General features: G+C 43.0%; 1 protein-coding gene across 1 annotated transcript; it reads right to left on the reverse strand.

Moving 5' to 3' along the window:
- Positions 1 to 886: 886 nt before the first annotated feature.
- LOC131891103 (zinc finger BED domain-containing protein 4-like) lies at positions 887 to 4074 on the reverse strand. The gene is made up of 4 exons (XM_059240610.1): positions 3567 to 4074; positions 3336 to 3458; positions 3095 to 3273; positions 887 to 3040 (listed from the first exon to the last, which is right to left on the reverse strand). The coding sequence occupies exons 2-4, from the start codon at positions 3434 to 3436 to the stop codon at positions 1359 to 1361; spliced, it is 1962 nt and encodes a 653-aa protein (XP_059096593.1). The 5' UTR covers positions 3437 to 3458; positions 3567 to 4074; the 3' UTR covers positions 887 to 1358.
- Positions 4075 to 13130: the final 9056 nt, after the last annotated feature.

Consider the following 13130-nt stretch of genomic DNA (forward strand, 5'->3'; position numbering starts at 1 on the left):
TGAATGAATAAAAGAACCCGGTATGTCCACTTCAGTGATTCAAATAGCATATGAAATCATTTTGAACCAATAGATTGCTTTGTAAAACATGGATTCGTCAATAATTTTTCGTTCTGTTTTGCTCACTCTACAAAATGACTCTTTTGCTAGAATCAACGTCATTTTAAGGGTGTCTGAAAATTATCAACCAAAAGAATTGGCTGTCAAGAAAATAATAAATTGCTTTTTAAACTAATGAAATCAAGTATGAAACACAGATGAAAGTCTGATTAAAACCTTAACATCTATTTTGAAGGTAAAAACTTAATCAGAGAAAAGTTCTGACATTTAGTACAAGAACAATTGCGTAAATGTTTTCTTGGCCCAAGCACCCTGCACATCGGGCTTCAAAAGAATACATTAACAATACGAAAGTTCTTGGATTTTACAATCAATACCTTCAGAAGTCACTTTGCGAAGTGAAAGATAAACCAAGGATACATGCACTCAGGTATAACCTATATAAAGTATGACCAGAAATTTGATACACTTTACGAATTGAATTCCCAGACAAACAAAATAAGCCATCAAGTCCAATCAACCAAAACCACGTTCACATCTTTGAGATTAACCCCCCGTTCTTTCAGAGACTTGGGACCCTCCCTGGCAATCACGGCAACCACTTGTCTGGCTATACATTTTTTAATATCTTTCAGCCTCTCTGCATTAGGATGCATATTTTTTTGTGAAGGGAAGGCAATGATGGATTGATTGAGGGAGTTAAATTGTGGACCGCATGGGAGATCGTTTATCCCAATTAGATCGTGGGCCATGGGCGGCGACCAGTTGAAGGATCGACTATTGAATCCCAATATCCAAGCAGTGGTTTAACATGTTACATAATAATTTCTTATCAAGGGCTAACCAAAGGTTTTACACATTTTCTTTTATTAGGTTTTATTAACCTCCTATTATTTTATCTGATACCTTGTGAAAATGCAACGCATTTCATGCTCTATTCTCGTTCAATATAACTGACCCCGAATAAAATATGACGGACAAAGTGTTTACGAGGTTTTTTATCATTGCAATTCGTAATAAAGGGCAATTTTAATTGCAACAATAGGGCTAGTCAAGTAAACGCGTTCATGGACAACTGACGTTATTCCATGGAGTAAAATCAAAGACAACATGCCCAGCCAAACCGCACTGTGCATGCGTTGGATTCTGACATTTTTTCCATTTTACATGCTTGTCCAGGCAAAAGGCATTGTGGTATGGACCCAATTTGATAGTGCGTTCACTGATTAACACTAAACATGCTCATTTAGTGGGGTTTTGTAACACAACACGCTCAAAATCACTCTATTATTGAGAATTCAATGGGCGAATGGTGCGAGTTGACTGTGATGTTTGTCTTTGTTCTCTCTCCCAAAAATGCCCAAAATCAGGGAGCCGGAACACATTTTTCCTTGAATTTCGTTTACTTGACATCCCCTATTCACCTTTTCCAAGTTTCTATGGAGACAGATAAGCTTCCTCGCGCTCTCATCGGCCAAACGGTTTCTTTTTTTTGAGATGACTTGACCAGCCACTGAAAATACTCTCTCTGATGGAACAGATGTTGCAGGGATTGACAGGTATTTTTTAGCAAGGTTAAGGAGTGGCGGAAATTTGTCGCGACCTATTTCCCTCCACCATTTGACAGGGTTTGACAAACGTGGTTGACGGGCATCATTCAAATATCCCTGCAGGACCGTTTGAACGGAGACTTGGTCAGAAATAACCTCGTCAAAAGATTCCCACAAGAAAGAGTGCGGGATGTTGGACCCTGGATTTGAAGGTCGGGGTAAAATCTGACTCTCGGTCAACTCGGCCAGGATTTGGTTTGAAGCCGCGATTGTTTTTGAATCATCACGGAAGCATTTGGTTTTGAAACGAGGATCTAGCATTGTAGCGATGGCGAGCTCAACGTTGTTTTCCAACATTCCGAATCGGCGGTGCAAGTTCCTCTGTATGGCCAAGGCAAGATCACTTTTGAGGGATCCTGTTAATCCATCTCTGATTAAAGAATCTATTTTAAGAAACAACATCTTGGTGAGGGGGATAATTTTGGAACCTGTTGTACACCGTTCGCCGGATAGTTCAATTGTGGCCTCATACAGGGGTCTGAGGACTTCGGTTGCTTCCTGAAGACCTTGCCAAGTGTTGGAATCGACTATTCCAACCCTTTCTCTCATGCCTGGCTCCGTGAGAAGCATTGAAACAGGGCCTCTCAATTCCAAAAGACGTTCCATCATTTCAAACGACGAATTCCACCTCGTTGGAACGTCTTGAATGAGTTTTTGGACTTTTGTTCGACCTTGATTCTTCTGAATAGTTTCGAAAGCTTCAGCAATAAGTGTGCTCCGCCTCGTCAATTCTACCACCTTGGACGCTATTTCCTTGATGGCCATAACAGCTGGCACATCTCTCATTGAGGAAAGCGCAACAAGGTTTAGCGTGTGGGCATAGCAAGGGAAATGCTTGATTCCCATGTCCTTTATCGCTTTGACCATATTTGCTCCATTATCAGTAATGCCAAGAAGAACTTTATCCTCCAAGGCATTCCTCTGCAAGATTGATTTAAGTTCTTCTCCAAGTAATTGGGCCGTGTGACGGCCTCGTATTCTCAAGCAATCCAAGATCAATGCTTGAAGAGTGAGGGTTTCTTCATCGAAGTAGTGGACGGTCACTGCTATGAACGAAACACAATTTTTTGAAGACCACAGATCCGTCGTAATCGAAACTGTATCAACCCCTCGAAGCACTGTCTTCACTTGGTCTTGAACTTTGGTGTACAGGTTGGGAATGTCGACGTTTGACAAAGTTCGGCGGGTAGGGAGGGAATAAAAGGGATCCATTGCAGCACAAAAATTCTTGAAACCTACATCTTCAACAATTGATATTGGTTGCAAGTCGGTGGCTATCATACGGCAAAGCCATTGATCCAACTCTCTTTTTCTATCGGAATTCGGAGGGTATCCTTTTGGAATATTTTTATTCCTTTTCGCACTTTCACCTAGAAATAAAAGAACTCTCATTTTGCTTCAAATGATTTCATTTTCATTTTCACCTTCAAGCTTGTCTAGCTCTGCCTTATGAGCCTTTCCGAGATGTCGCCATAGTGTTGATGTGGACCGACTGGGAGTACTGTATACCCTTTCACACCTGTTGCATTTTGCCTTAGTTTCCCCAACTCGTTCAAAAAAGCTCCATAGAATCCTGGTGGTCCTTTCACGAGTGGCCGAATCACTGTAATTGAATAGAAATTGGTTAATGTCAAAGACAACTGAAAATTACATAATGATACTAACTTCAATTGGTCCACGTCAAGACGAGTTGGATCCTGGATATTGACCGCACTCGCTAAGGGACAGGGATTTGAAAATCCATCCATCATAGAAGCAGGAGACATTGAATGCCGTTCCACATTTTCACTGAAAGATTGGGTCACATTCAACATCATTCATTTGAATTCTTTGTTCATTATTTTGTTCCACCTCAAATGGGATCAATTTTGTGGCCAATTACACAATGGTACTCACTTCAATTGGTCCACGTCAAGACGAGTTGGATCCTGGATAGCTAAATTCAATGAGGAACTTAAATGGTCTCCGTTTGGATGTTCACCTAAAGATTTGGTTTGAGATTATTACACGCCAAATCATGATTGCCATGATTGTTTTACCTTTAAATGCATTCACTTACCGGTTGACCCATAGCTCGAATGGAGTTGTTCCCCTCTTTCCAAATCCAATGTAGCATTCCCAACGTCATTGACGGTAATGGTTGGATAATCAACTAAACTGGGCTCGTCCTCAAATGAATTTACATTTATAAAGCTAGTCAATTGCAAGCCACTAGGCATAGAGATTTCCTCCTGGCCTTGGTCCCGATGGATATCCATTGCAGGTATTTGAACCCATGTGGCCTGTTCTGACCCACTCACTTCCACTAGTTGCCAGAAGGAGGCAAGGTCCTTGGTATTTGAACTCATTATTTCAAGAATGTTATAACTATCAAGACGATGCAAATAGAGAACTTGAAATGAACGTCTATAGTGTCATAATGACTTCTATCTTTTTAGTTTCATTTTGCATTCGACATCCATCCGTGAGCAAGTGTTTTGAATCTCCATGAGTGTGAGCAATAAGTTTTATGAACTGAACTCTCCAATCAAAATCACAAAAGAATAGCATTGCGTGTTGGGTATAGTTAAGATGGTTTCACGTACACCTTGAGACCATAATTAGCATATGTCATGCTAGTAATGTGTATCTAAGTATACACGGTGGCTATGATTAATGATTAAGTGCTTGCGCGAATGCTAATAAGACTTCTAGTTGCCATTTTCTTTGCTAATGTAACAAAAGGAACAATTTTTGTTCAATAAGCATCTTTAAATTAATAATCTTTATTGCGACTCTTGGTCATGTCATGGCGTAAAAGTAACTATAAAATAAAATCTGACGTATATAAATTATACAAGGGTTTGTTGATAAAACAAGAAAAATGTCAAGAAGGTAAAGGCAATAAAATAGTTGACTAGAGAGTGATATCAAAATGAGTATGACTAGAATTGGTTCAATGCACATGAAAAAGGTAAGAGGTGAGTTACAGATAGTACAAAGACAGGTAGGTAGAGGTAAGTGATGAAAATCTTGGTTATTGCATAGAATGGATGGGCCAGATTGAGCAAATCCTTTGTCAACTCCCGTCGCTGATGGCATTTGGCTGGGAGACGGACAAAGGTGCGTGACCGCCAATACTCCGAAGGGATGTCGGGCCAAGGACAACTTGTGCCCGGACATCACCTCCGGAAAGGTCAGGTTTCCAACACTGTTGGACTCTAACCTTACCAGTCCGAGAGTGAGAGGCTCAGTTTCGCATAGAAAATGGCTCCATGCATTATTGGCATATTGGGACACGCAAAGGTATCGCTTGAGGAACTTGGTGAAGGTGGCATTGGCGGATTTGAGGGCGGATTGGGCGGAGTTGGGAAGCCAAAGGTGAAGGCCATAAAGGAAAATTGGAGAGATGTAGGTCCGGAAGAGTTGAAGATGCTATTGGAAGGGGGAGATTCTTGATAGGAAGTCTATTGTATATGTATCCTATCCTGGCCCTGGCTTTAGTTATTGGATTTGAGGTGATTGGTGAATGAGAGTTGGGTGGAGAAGGTGAAACCGACATAGTTAAAACTATTGACGATTTCAATCGGACTATTGTCAATATGGAAGGAGTTGGGAGGCAGACGACCTTTATGGAAGACCATGGCCTTCGTCTTGATGGTGTTGACTTGAAGGCCGTTCTCTTGGCAATAACCGTGGAGTGCATTGATGGCATTTTGCAACTTCACGGCTGAATTAGCCAAGAGAACCCAGTCGTCCGCATATTGAATATATTGAATGGGAAAATGGTTGATGGTGGGGCCTTGGTGTGTGAGGGCTTCAGGCAGGTCGGATACATAAAGATTGAAAAGAATCTGGCGATAGTGGATCCCCCTGCGGAAGGCCAATGGAAGTGAAGTAGCAGGGGGATAGGTCCTCACCAGAACGAATGGAGCATCTGAGTCCCGCATAGATGTTGGACAGCAGGACACAGATTGAACGCGGAACTCCCCAGAGTTGGAGTTTGAGGAATAACCGCGTTCGGTCCACCCTGTGGAATGCTTTGGAGAAATCCACAAAGCATTTATACACTCTCCTCTTGTTGCTGATGTTGGAATGCACAATTTCATAGATGGTGGTTGAGCGGCTTCTCCAGAAACCGAATTGGAACATTGGGAAGGAGATCCCTATCCTCGGCCAATCTGAAAAAGCGGGCAGTTAGGAGGGTGGACATCATCTTCAAGAAGTGGTTCTCCAGGGCAATGGCCAGATGGTTGTTTGGAATGTCCCTGGGCCCCTTCTTATGGATGAAGATGATGGCTGACTCCATCCACGCTGGTGGGAAGAAGGAAGAATGGCGGGCGAGGCTGAAAAGATCTTGTAGGAGTGGCTGGGTTTGGATCCAGAGAAGTGAAAGTTGGAAAGGAGAGACCTCAGATGTTGAGGGGGCTTTGCTCGTCATCTTCTTGAAGGCCACGTCCATCTCGGGTTTCGTGAAGGGCTGCAAAAGGGGATGGTGTTCTTCTGGGCAGCCCTGGACCTCCTCCACCACTGTTTCCGATGTTGATGCAAACAGTTAAAAGTAGCTCATATTAGTAGATTAAAACACTTAAAATACAGTTCTAACTATCGCTGAGCAAAACCTAGTCAAACAGTATTATCAGAACTCTTAGATACACACTGATATAAATTTTGATACTAATTTTTGCAAGCCCAGACTATGGTTTTTGAGCATGAGATACGCGTTCGTAGAAGAACTGATGAACTGCTGTAAAGAAAGCTCTTTTCACACTCGGTTCTTTAAGGAGAACATTTTCTATTTTCATTTCAATTCACAAACTCTCGGTCTTCTCTTGAGATGGAAGGTCAAATAAGGGCGGACCTAAATTGGACATATTTTCGTTTTCTTTCCACTGATGGCATTTGGCTCCTTGGTCCAAACTAGTTAGCATGAGCATAATTAATGAGTTTGGTCGGACTCGAAAAAAAGGACATGTCAATCATCTGGGATAGGAGCATTGGAATAGTAAGACCACTCTTCAATATAATTACTTTGAAATCGAAATTTGGCTTAGTGGATCAAGGGTGATCCATCAAATATCTTACTATAGTATCTTAGTTTAGATTCATTCTCTGACCAAGGATCGTTCGTGTCACTTTTTAACGCCTACTATCATTGCACAATTGAACTACGTCAATCACTCACAGCCACGGGATTCGAGAGAAATAATTTCGCCCCTCTTCCTTGGATGGTGGAACGGGTGGAACGGGTGGAACGGGTGGAACCGCAGAGTTAGTTGTCTGTCGGCCGGAGAACGGTCAGTCTTCGATCGTGACCCGTGACGCCAACCCATCCATCCATCCATCCATCCATCCATCGTCCATGGAACTGTTGTGACGGACTACCTCAACAAGGTAGCACAACCAAGGGCTCATTTTTTTGAAACATGATTACATTAATGTTTCTGAATGTCAGAATACTTTAGAATAATGCTGGGCTGGGAAAGAGATTCAAGTAAACTACTATTCAAAGCCCCAATCAAGGTGTAGCACAACCATAAACTAGAATTCTCCGCAAAATGTTCAAGTTGAAATTAGCTAAGATAACAATTTCCCGTCACATTTGGATCGGTCCTGTTTTGTCCTGCTCCTTTTCCGGTTAACTTCTCGACCGGCCAGAAACAATAACAAAGAAGATGTGACGGCCAGCAGCCGCCAACTTCTGAGTGGTATTAACTGACATAAAACAGACTGTCTGCCGCTCAAATGAAGCCAAAACTAAAACTTAAGGTTGTTGAGGGATTCAAGTATCTTACACCATACAAAAATGCCTGAAAATGATGCAATAACTTTTAACAATTTCAGGCGAGGGTCACCCTCAATGGCCAGGGACGAAACTTGCCATCTTTAAAATAAGCCAAAAACATGTTAAGTGCTGGCACTCTAAAAAAGTATCACACACAGTTCTTTTTGATGCCGTGATCCAAACCTTTATATCCGTCGATGTCAAACTGCTAGCTCTAATATTCGAGTAATCTTCGAGTGACGCCTCAGTTACTGGAAACGAAAATCTCGATCATTTAGCATCACTGAATAGGCCTTAAAGCAGCTGAACCTGACTCGAAATTCAGCGAACTCTTCGAACCACCTAAAAATCGAGTCGAACCATCGAACTTCGAACCGAACCGGTGGTTCGAGCACATCAGTAGTACACATAACAAGTTCATACCACACGTTGCGCAGCAACGAATACGTCAGGGCAGGGATTCTAAAGAGAGGAAACGACACGGCTTTTCCCTCACCGCCAACTTAGGCCATTGGGTTGAATCAAGACAGTAACTCTAGTATTAATAAGACAAGATTATCCGTACTTCAAAGTAAATTTAAGTGGTTTAATTAAATAATGATCTCCTTGATATACAACTCCGTTCAAGTACTACATATTTTCGATTCAATTTTGAAAGTCAGAAGAGTAAATGAAATACCCATGAACATCAAATCAATCAAAAACAATCAAACTGTCTTTTACATCAGTGAAATATTGCGTAAAACTGGTCAAAAACACACATAGATAGAAAATCAACAAGAATTGTTTTATCGATTGATGAGGAACTTGCACTAACAAAATATAAAAGAAATGCATAGAAAAGGCAATAAAAGTGCATTTACATAAATGTTAACATATTAGAATACCTGGAATGAACAATTTTTGAAATTTGGTCAAGATGTTTCTGAAACAATTTTCAACAAATAATATTATTAGCAAAAGAGAGAAAGTTGATTGATTGGGTTTCGAGCAAATCTTGCTTTATCAAGAAAACCTAATTAGCCCTTTTCAATTGTTGTACTTTAAGACATGCTTAAAGTCATTTTACGTTTATCTAAATGCCTGGTTTTAAGCACATACCATCAATGGTTACAAAAATGATATTAGTCACATATTTTGTTCAATAATTTTGCCAATAATTGACATTCAAAAATTTCAATTGTAAAAGTTTGGGCCTTACTTGGCGGGAAAGGTTTGGTGATCACAAAAAGTGGCGTTTCCTTGCTTTAGTGTCCTTGGTCAGGGACGCCGGCCGCAAGCTTGGATTGAAGAGGAAGAATAGGATTAAAACAGGAAATAGCCTGTGTTTCACTGAGTGGGGCCCCTGCTCCAATCATTTGGCTGGTCACTCATCAAAACTGCACTTGGTCACATTCGGCGTTGTCTAATTCAAGACTGGAAAGATCAGAGAGCAGAGACAGGTTTGAGTTCATGCACATGGTTTTAAAGAATAGCGTTGGTTTGACAGGCGGTCCAGCACTACACACAGCTTGTCCCAACTTCTGGAATTCATATCCTGAAGCAAAACAGAATTGCCAACATTAAATGAGGGTAAAGTTCAGGAGCAATCATAAAGGGATTTCCAAATCTTGTCCGTCTCCAAGCGTTTAAGATCGGTATCCTGCGCAGAGGCCCGAAAATTGGATTTGAACGATCGAACATGAGCGGGCACCAAAGAACAAAGGGAGCGGCCGAAAAGCCATTGGGCTGGGGACAAACCGTCGGGCCCAGGCGTATTTCGGAGTTCCAAAAGACCCACGTGGAAGTTATCAGAGTCTGCATTGCCACCTGATTTGGCCAGAAGATATTTGAGCTTCTTCACATTCAATTCCGCGTGACCAGTGGATTGCGTATGAAGGGGAGATGGCGGTTTCCACATTACATTCCAACCAGACAAGAACTCTCCGGTCATTGTCGACGCAGAAGGCGTTCCATTATTGGACCTCAAGACGTTGGGCACGCCCGTCGTGCTGAAAAATACACGTAGATGGGTAATCAAGGACAAAGCTTGAAATTAATGGGTAACCCGATAAGCAGTCGCAATAAACCAGATATACCTCTCCACCATAGGAGAAGACATATAGGTCTTGACTTCGTTACCATTCCACCAGGAAATTGAACGATTACAGCCGACAGTGATAATTTAGAATCCGTGGGTTCTTAACAGAGTCCAGCATCCGTGGAACTTGGCGAGATGTGTGAATGGCGAATGCCTTGGCGTTCGGCAACAATCGGACCCTTCATTGCCTTGAGAGTCTCATCATTGAATGCGTCACTATAAATGTATTTCAATTTAGCTTTGACCACTTGAAAATCTGAATCTGAGGGTATTTTGTTTAATGATTTAGCCGCACTAGGGCCAAACTGGCTCGACCGGTGAATCCATACAAATTGGAGTCACCATGGGTCGGGGAAATTCTGGGCCGACAATTCTCAGAGCCTTGCACACATCCAGGCTCAAGTAGACACCGTCCAGGTCATAGCTTACGACGACAGTGATGTCTTTGACAAAGATGTGGGCATTCAACTGGACGTCTGTCTGGAAGGAACAGAACAATTTCAGAGATCGACCATCAACACCAGATATTTTTTGATTTAGGTAACGATTTTCCAAAACCGGAACTATTTGACAAAGGTCAGAAGATTTGAATTGGTTAAGACCAATGACACTGACGTCGGCACCCGTGTCAGCGAAAAAAATCAGACTGACTTACTGGATCCTTTGGGCGAGACCTGGAGATTAATAATGTTATGCTCACGGACGGTGGACAAGGCAACCATCAAAAGATTCCATTGGCCCTCTTATCCTCTCCCAATCAATATTTCTTGGGACAAACCGGCAACCAATGACCGACCTGATGACAACCGTTGCAGGACAACGTACGGGCTGGATCTTTGTGCAAATGTTTACCGCTACATCATCTACATGAATGACAAGAATTTGGTAATGAAAAAGGATTCCTTCCTAACAACTTTCTTTTCCAAGAATCCTTTCTTGTAGGTCGATTTGGCAGCATTGATGGTCGGTGTTGAGGCGGATGCACCAAAATGACGGGCTCCTTGACGTGAAGTCTCTAGGTTAGAGGTCAAGTTCCGAATTCAGGGAGCCAGTGAGTTGATGGCTCGTTTGTCTGCTTTGGTTGAAACTGCGTAACGCAAGAGAAGCCGATCAGCCCGACACCCTGCTGCCTGGCTACCAAAATGTGTTCAAAGCAAAGTCTCAAGTGACTTGGTTGGAGCGTAGAGTTTATGGTTGGAGTGACTTTTCTTTGACAAGCCCTCTCCTCTAGTTCAACCAGGTCTTGTCGGATTCATTGCAGATTGCCTGTAATAAGAGGGCTATTAAGAGTCTGTTCCCTGTGAGTTGATTCTTTCCAGCATAATTGACGTTCTCTCTGAGAGAGCAGCACAAGGAAGTGTAATTCTGACCTTCTTTCTGCCTGATAGCCAACAAATCACGCATGTCCAAATGTGCATTTCGCAAGCTGCACAAATGAATTTCGACCATGTCTGATACTTTCGTTACAGTTCTTCCTGTATCCGTCTTGGTGCCAATGAAATTGTTGATGATTGATAAGAACCCAGGACTACAACATTCCCAGAAAGAACCAAGTTAGATGATTTGATCTCGCTGATCAAGCGAGATTAGGTTAGTGTAATTCGTCCACATAGGGCGCTATTTAATGTAATACCGGTGATCAGTGTCCTTGTGAAGAGCTGGAGGCGTTTTCGCCTTGATTTTGGGTAAGCCCGGAGATTGGTTAGATGGGCCAGTTAGAACCCACTGTGGGGCCCGAGAAAATAAATTTGTCGCATCAAATCTCGCCTCAGTCCAACTTCCTTCTTGGACTTTGTAGAGTAATAGGCCTAAATTTGGTCAGAAGCAGCGCTATCAGCATCGTTAGAATCCAAAGCAAGATGGCAAGATACTTGCTATTTTCGTGGCTTATCCGCGTCACACATGCGGAAAAATGGGGTTGTCAGGGCGTACTCTATCACATCGAACTAAATTGAAACCAACCATGGCTAGCTCTTCATCTACGTAAGTCTCCTGGTTGAAGCCAAGTTTCTGTCATGGAAATGAACGAGATCTGGTAATCTAAAGCTAGTTCCTCAAGAACCTTGATCTTTGTGTTGTCTTTTTTGGAAATATGACTATGAACATTCAAATAAATCCCATTTATGGGCAGATAGCCCTTTGATGGACTAGAGCTATTGTAGAGATCTGTGCTTGGTGTACCATAGCGAGCACCCTGACTTCATTAATTAAGAATCAATGTACAGTAGCCTGTTCCCATTCTCCAGACAATAAAGACCTCCATCTCTACCCTTTAACCCGTCTCTCTTATCCACTCGCACGATCATGTGATGGCGCAGTCGGCATGTACGTATCTTTCTTGAAGTACTGTCTGCGGCCCATCCTGATCAAAGCGCGAGTTCTGTGAGGTTCCTTGGCCCCCATCCTCCCGTTTGTGGAGTTGAAGCAGTTCCATATCCCGTTCCCGTTCGTTGTGATCCGACACCATGTCGGATAGATAGACAATCCAGGCTCTGAAGGCCAGCCGTTCAGGCTTTAAGTCCGCCTTGACCCGCACAAGGAACATTGCCGAATCCTCTCTGGGCGATTATGTGGTGGGAGATGATCCAATTTTGTTGGAAAATTTCCTTGGCCATTGGGACGACCGCCTCCAGAAGTATCTTGACGCCGAGGATCAGGTCAATTGTGGGATTGCTTCCGATGTGAAGGATTCTGACCCGGCCGTGGACGAACACGTGAAAGCTTTCTTCAAAGCTAAATCTACAATAATTGGGTTCCGTAGAGATGTCGAAGCAAATGCTATTAGGCTCTCTGATGCAGGCCAATCTACTTCACCTCTAGTTTCCAGACATGCCCATCCTCGTTTACCCAAAACCGATGCTAAGAAACCACCTATGTTGGCTGAGGATGTGAATCACAAGGAGTTCACGAGGTGGCGACCATTATGAATAACTATTCGCGCTTGGTCTACATGGATCAACGTGAGAGATCAATCCAAGTGGGTCTCTTTTGGGAATGCTGCAGTCCCGGGTTCATGCAATTGGTGCACCACTCCATTGGGATCAGACCCGAGACGGGCCGATCATCTTCGTAGCTTGCGCAACGTGCACTTGGATATGCGAGATCTTCTTGCTGTACGTCAACGAGAGGGTCAGAGTTATACGTCTTTCTGTAGCTCTTTAAGAGAACTGGCTGATTATGCTGATTCTTCTTCCATCACGGAAGACCGTCTCTTGATCGCACTCTTATTGCAGGGCATACGCAGTGAGGTCGATAAGGCCAAAGTTGTGGAGAAGAACCCGACAACATTCAACGAGGCTCGAAAGTTGATCATCGAGGCGGAGACCAATCGTTTGGGTGCTCGCGACTTTAGCACCGTCTCCTCCTTTCAAGCCGTCAATGTGATTGGTCAAAACGTTGAGCCCTATCTCAACGTGAGTGTTGCCGCCAAGTCCAATTACGAGAGGAATGGACGAACGTGGGTCAAAAAGCCAGACAAGCCGTCCGGCTCATCTGAGAGGTGTCTTCTGTGTGGAAATTCTAGGAAGCACCCTCGTGGAGATTGTCCAGCTCTCAAATCCAGTTGTCACGAATGCGGACGAGCAGGTCATTGGCTACCGGTTTGCCGTCAAAAGGA

This window comes from Tigriopus californicus, chromosome 11 (assembly GCF_007210705.1).
Source record: "Tigriopus californicus strain San Diego chromosome 11, Tcal_SD_v2.1, whole genome shotgun sequence".
In the NCBI taxonomy this organism is placed as follows: Eukaryota; Metazoa; Arthropoda; class Copepoda; order Harpacticoida; family Harpacticidae; genus Tigriopus; species Tigriopus californicus.

Coding starts and splice junctions, on each gene's coding strand:
- LOC131891103 (XM_059240610.1), bottom strand. CDS start 3,436: ATGTCTCCTGCTTCTATGATGGATGGATTTTCAAATCCCTGTCCCTTA. Junction 3,274..3,335: donor CTTGACGTGGACCAATTGAA/GTTAGTATCATT, acceptor ATTCAATTACAG/TGATTCGGCCACTCGTGAAA. Junction 3,041..3,094: donor AGAGCTAGACAAGCTTGAAG/GTGAAAATGAAA, acceptor TTTTATTTCTAG/GTGAAAGTGCGAAAAGGAAT.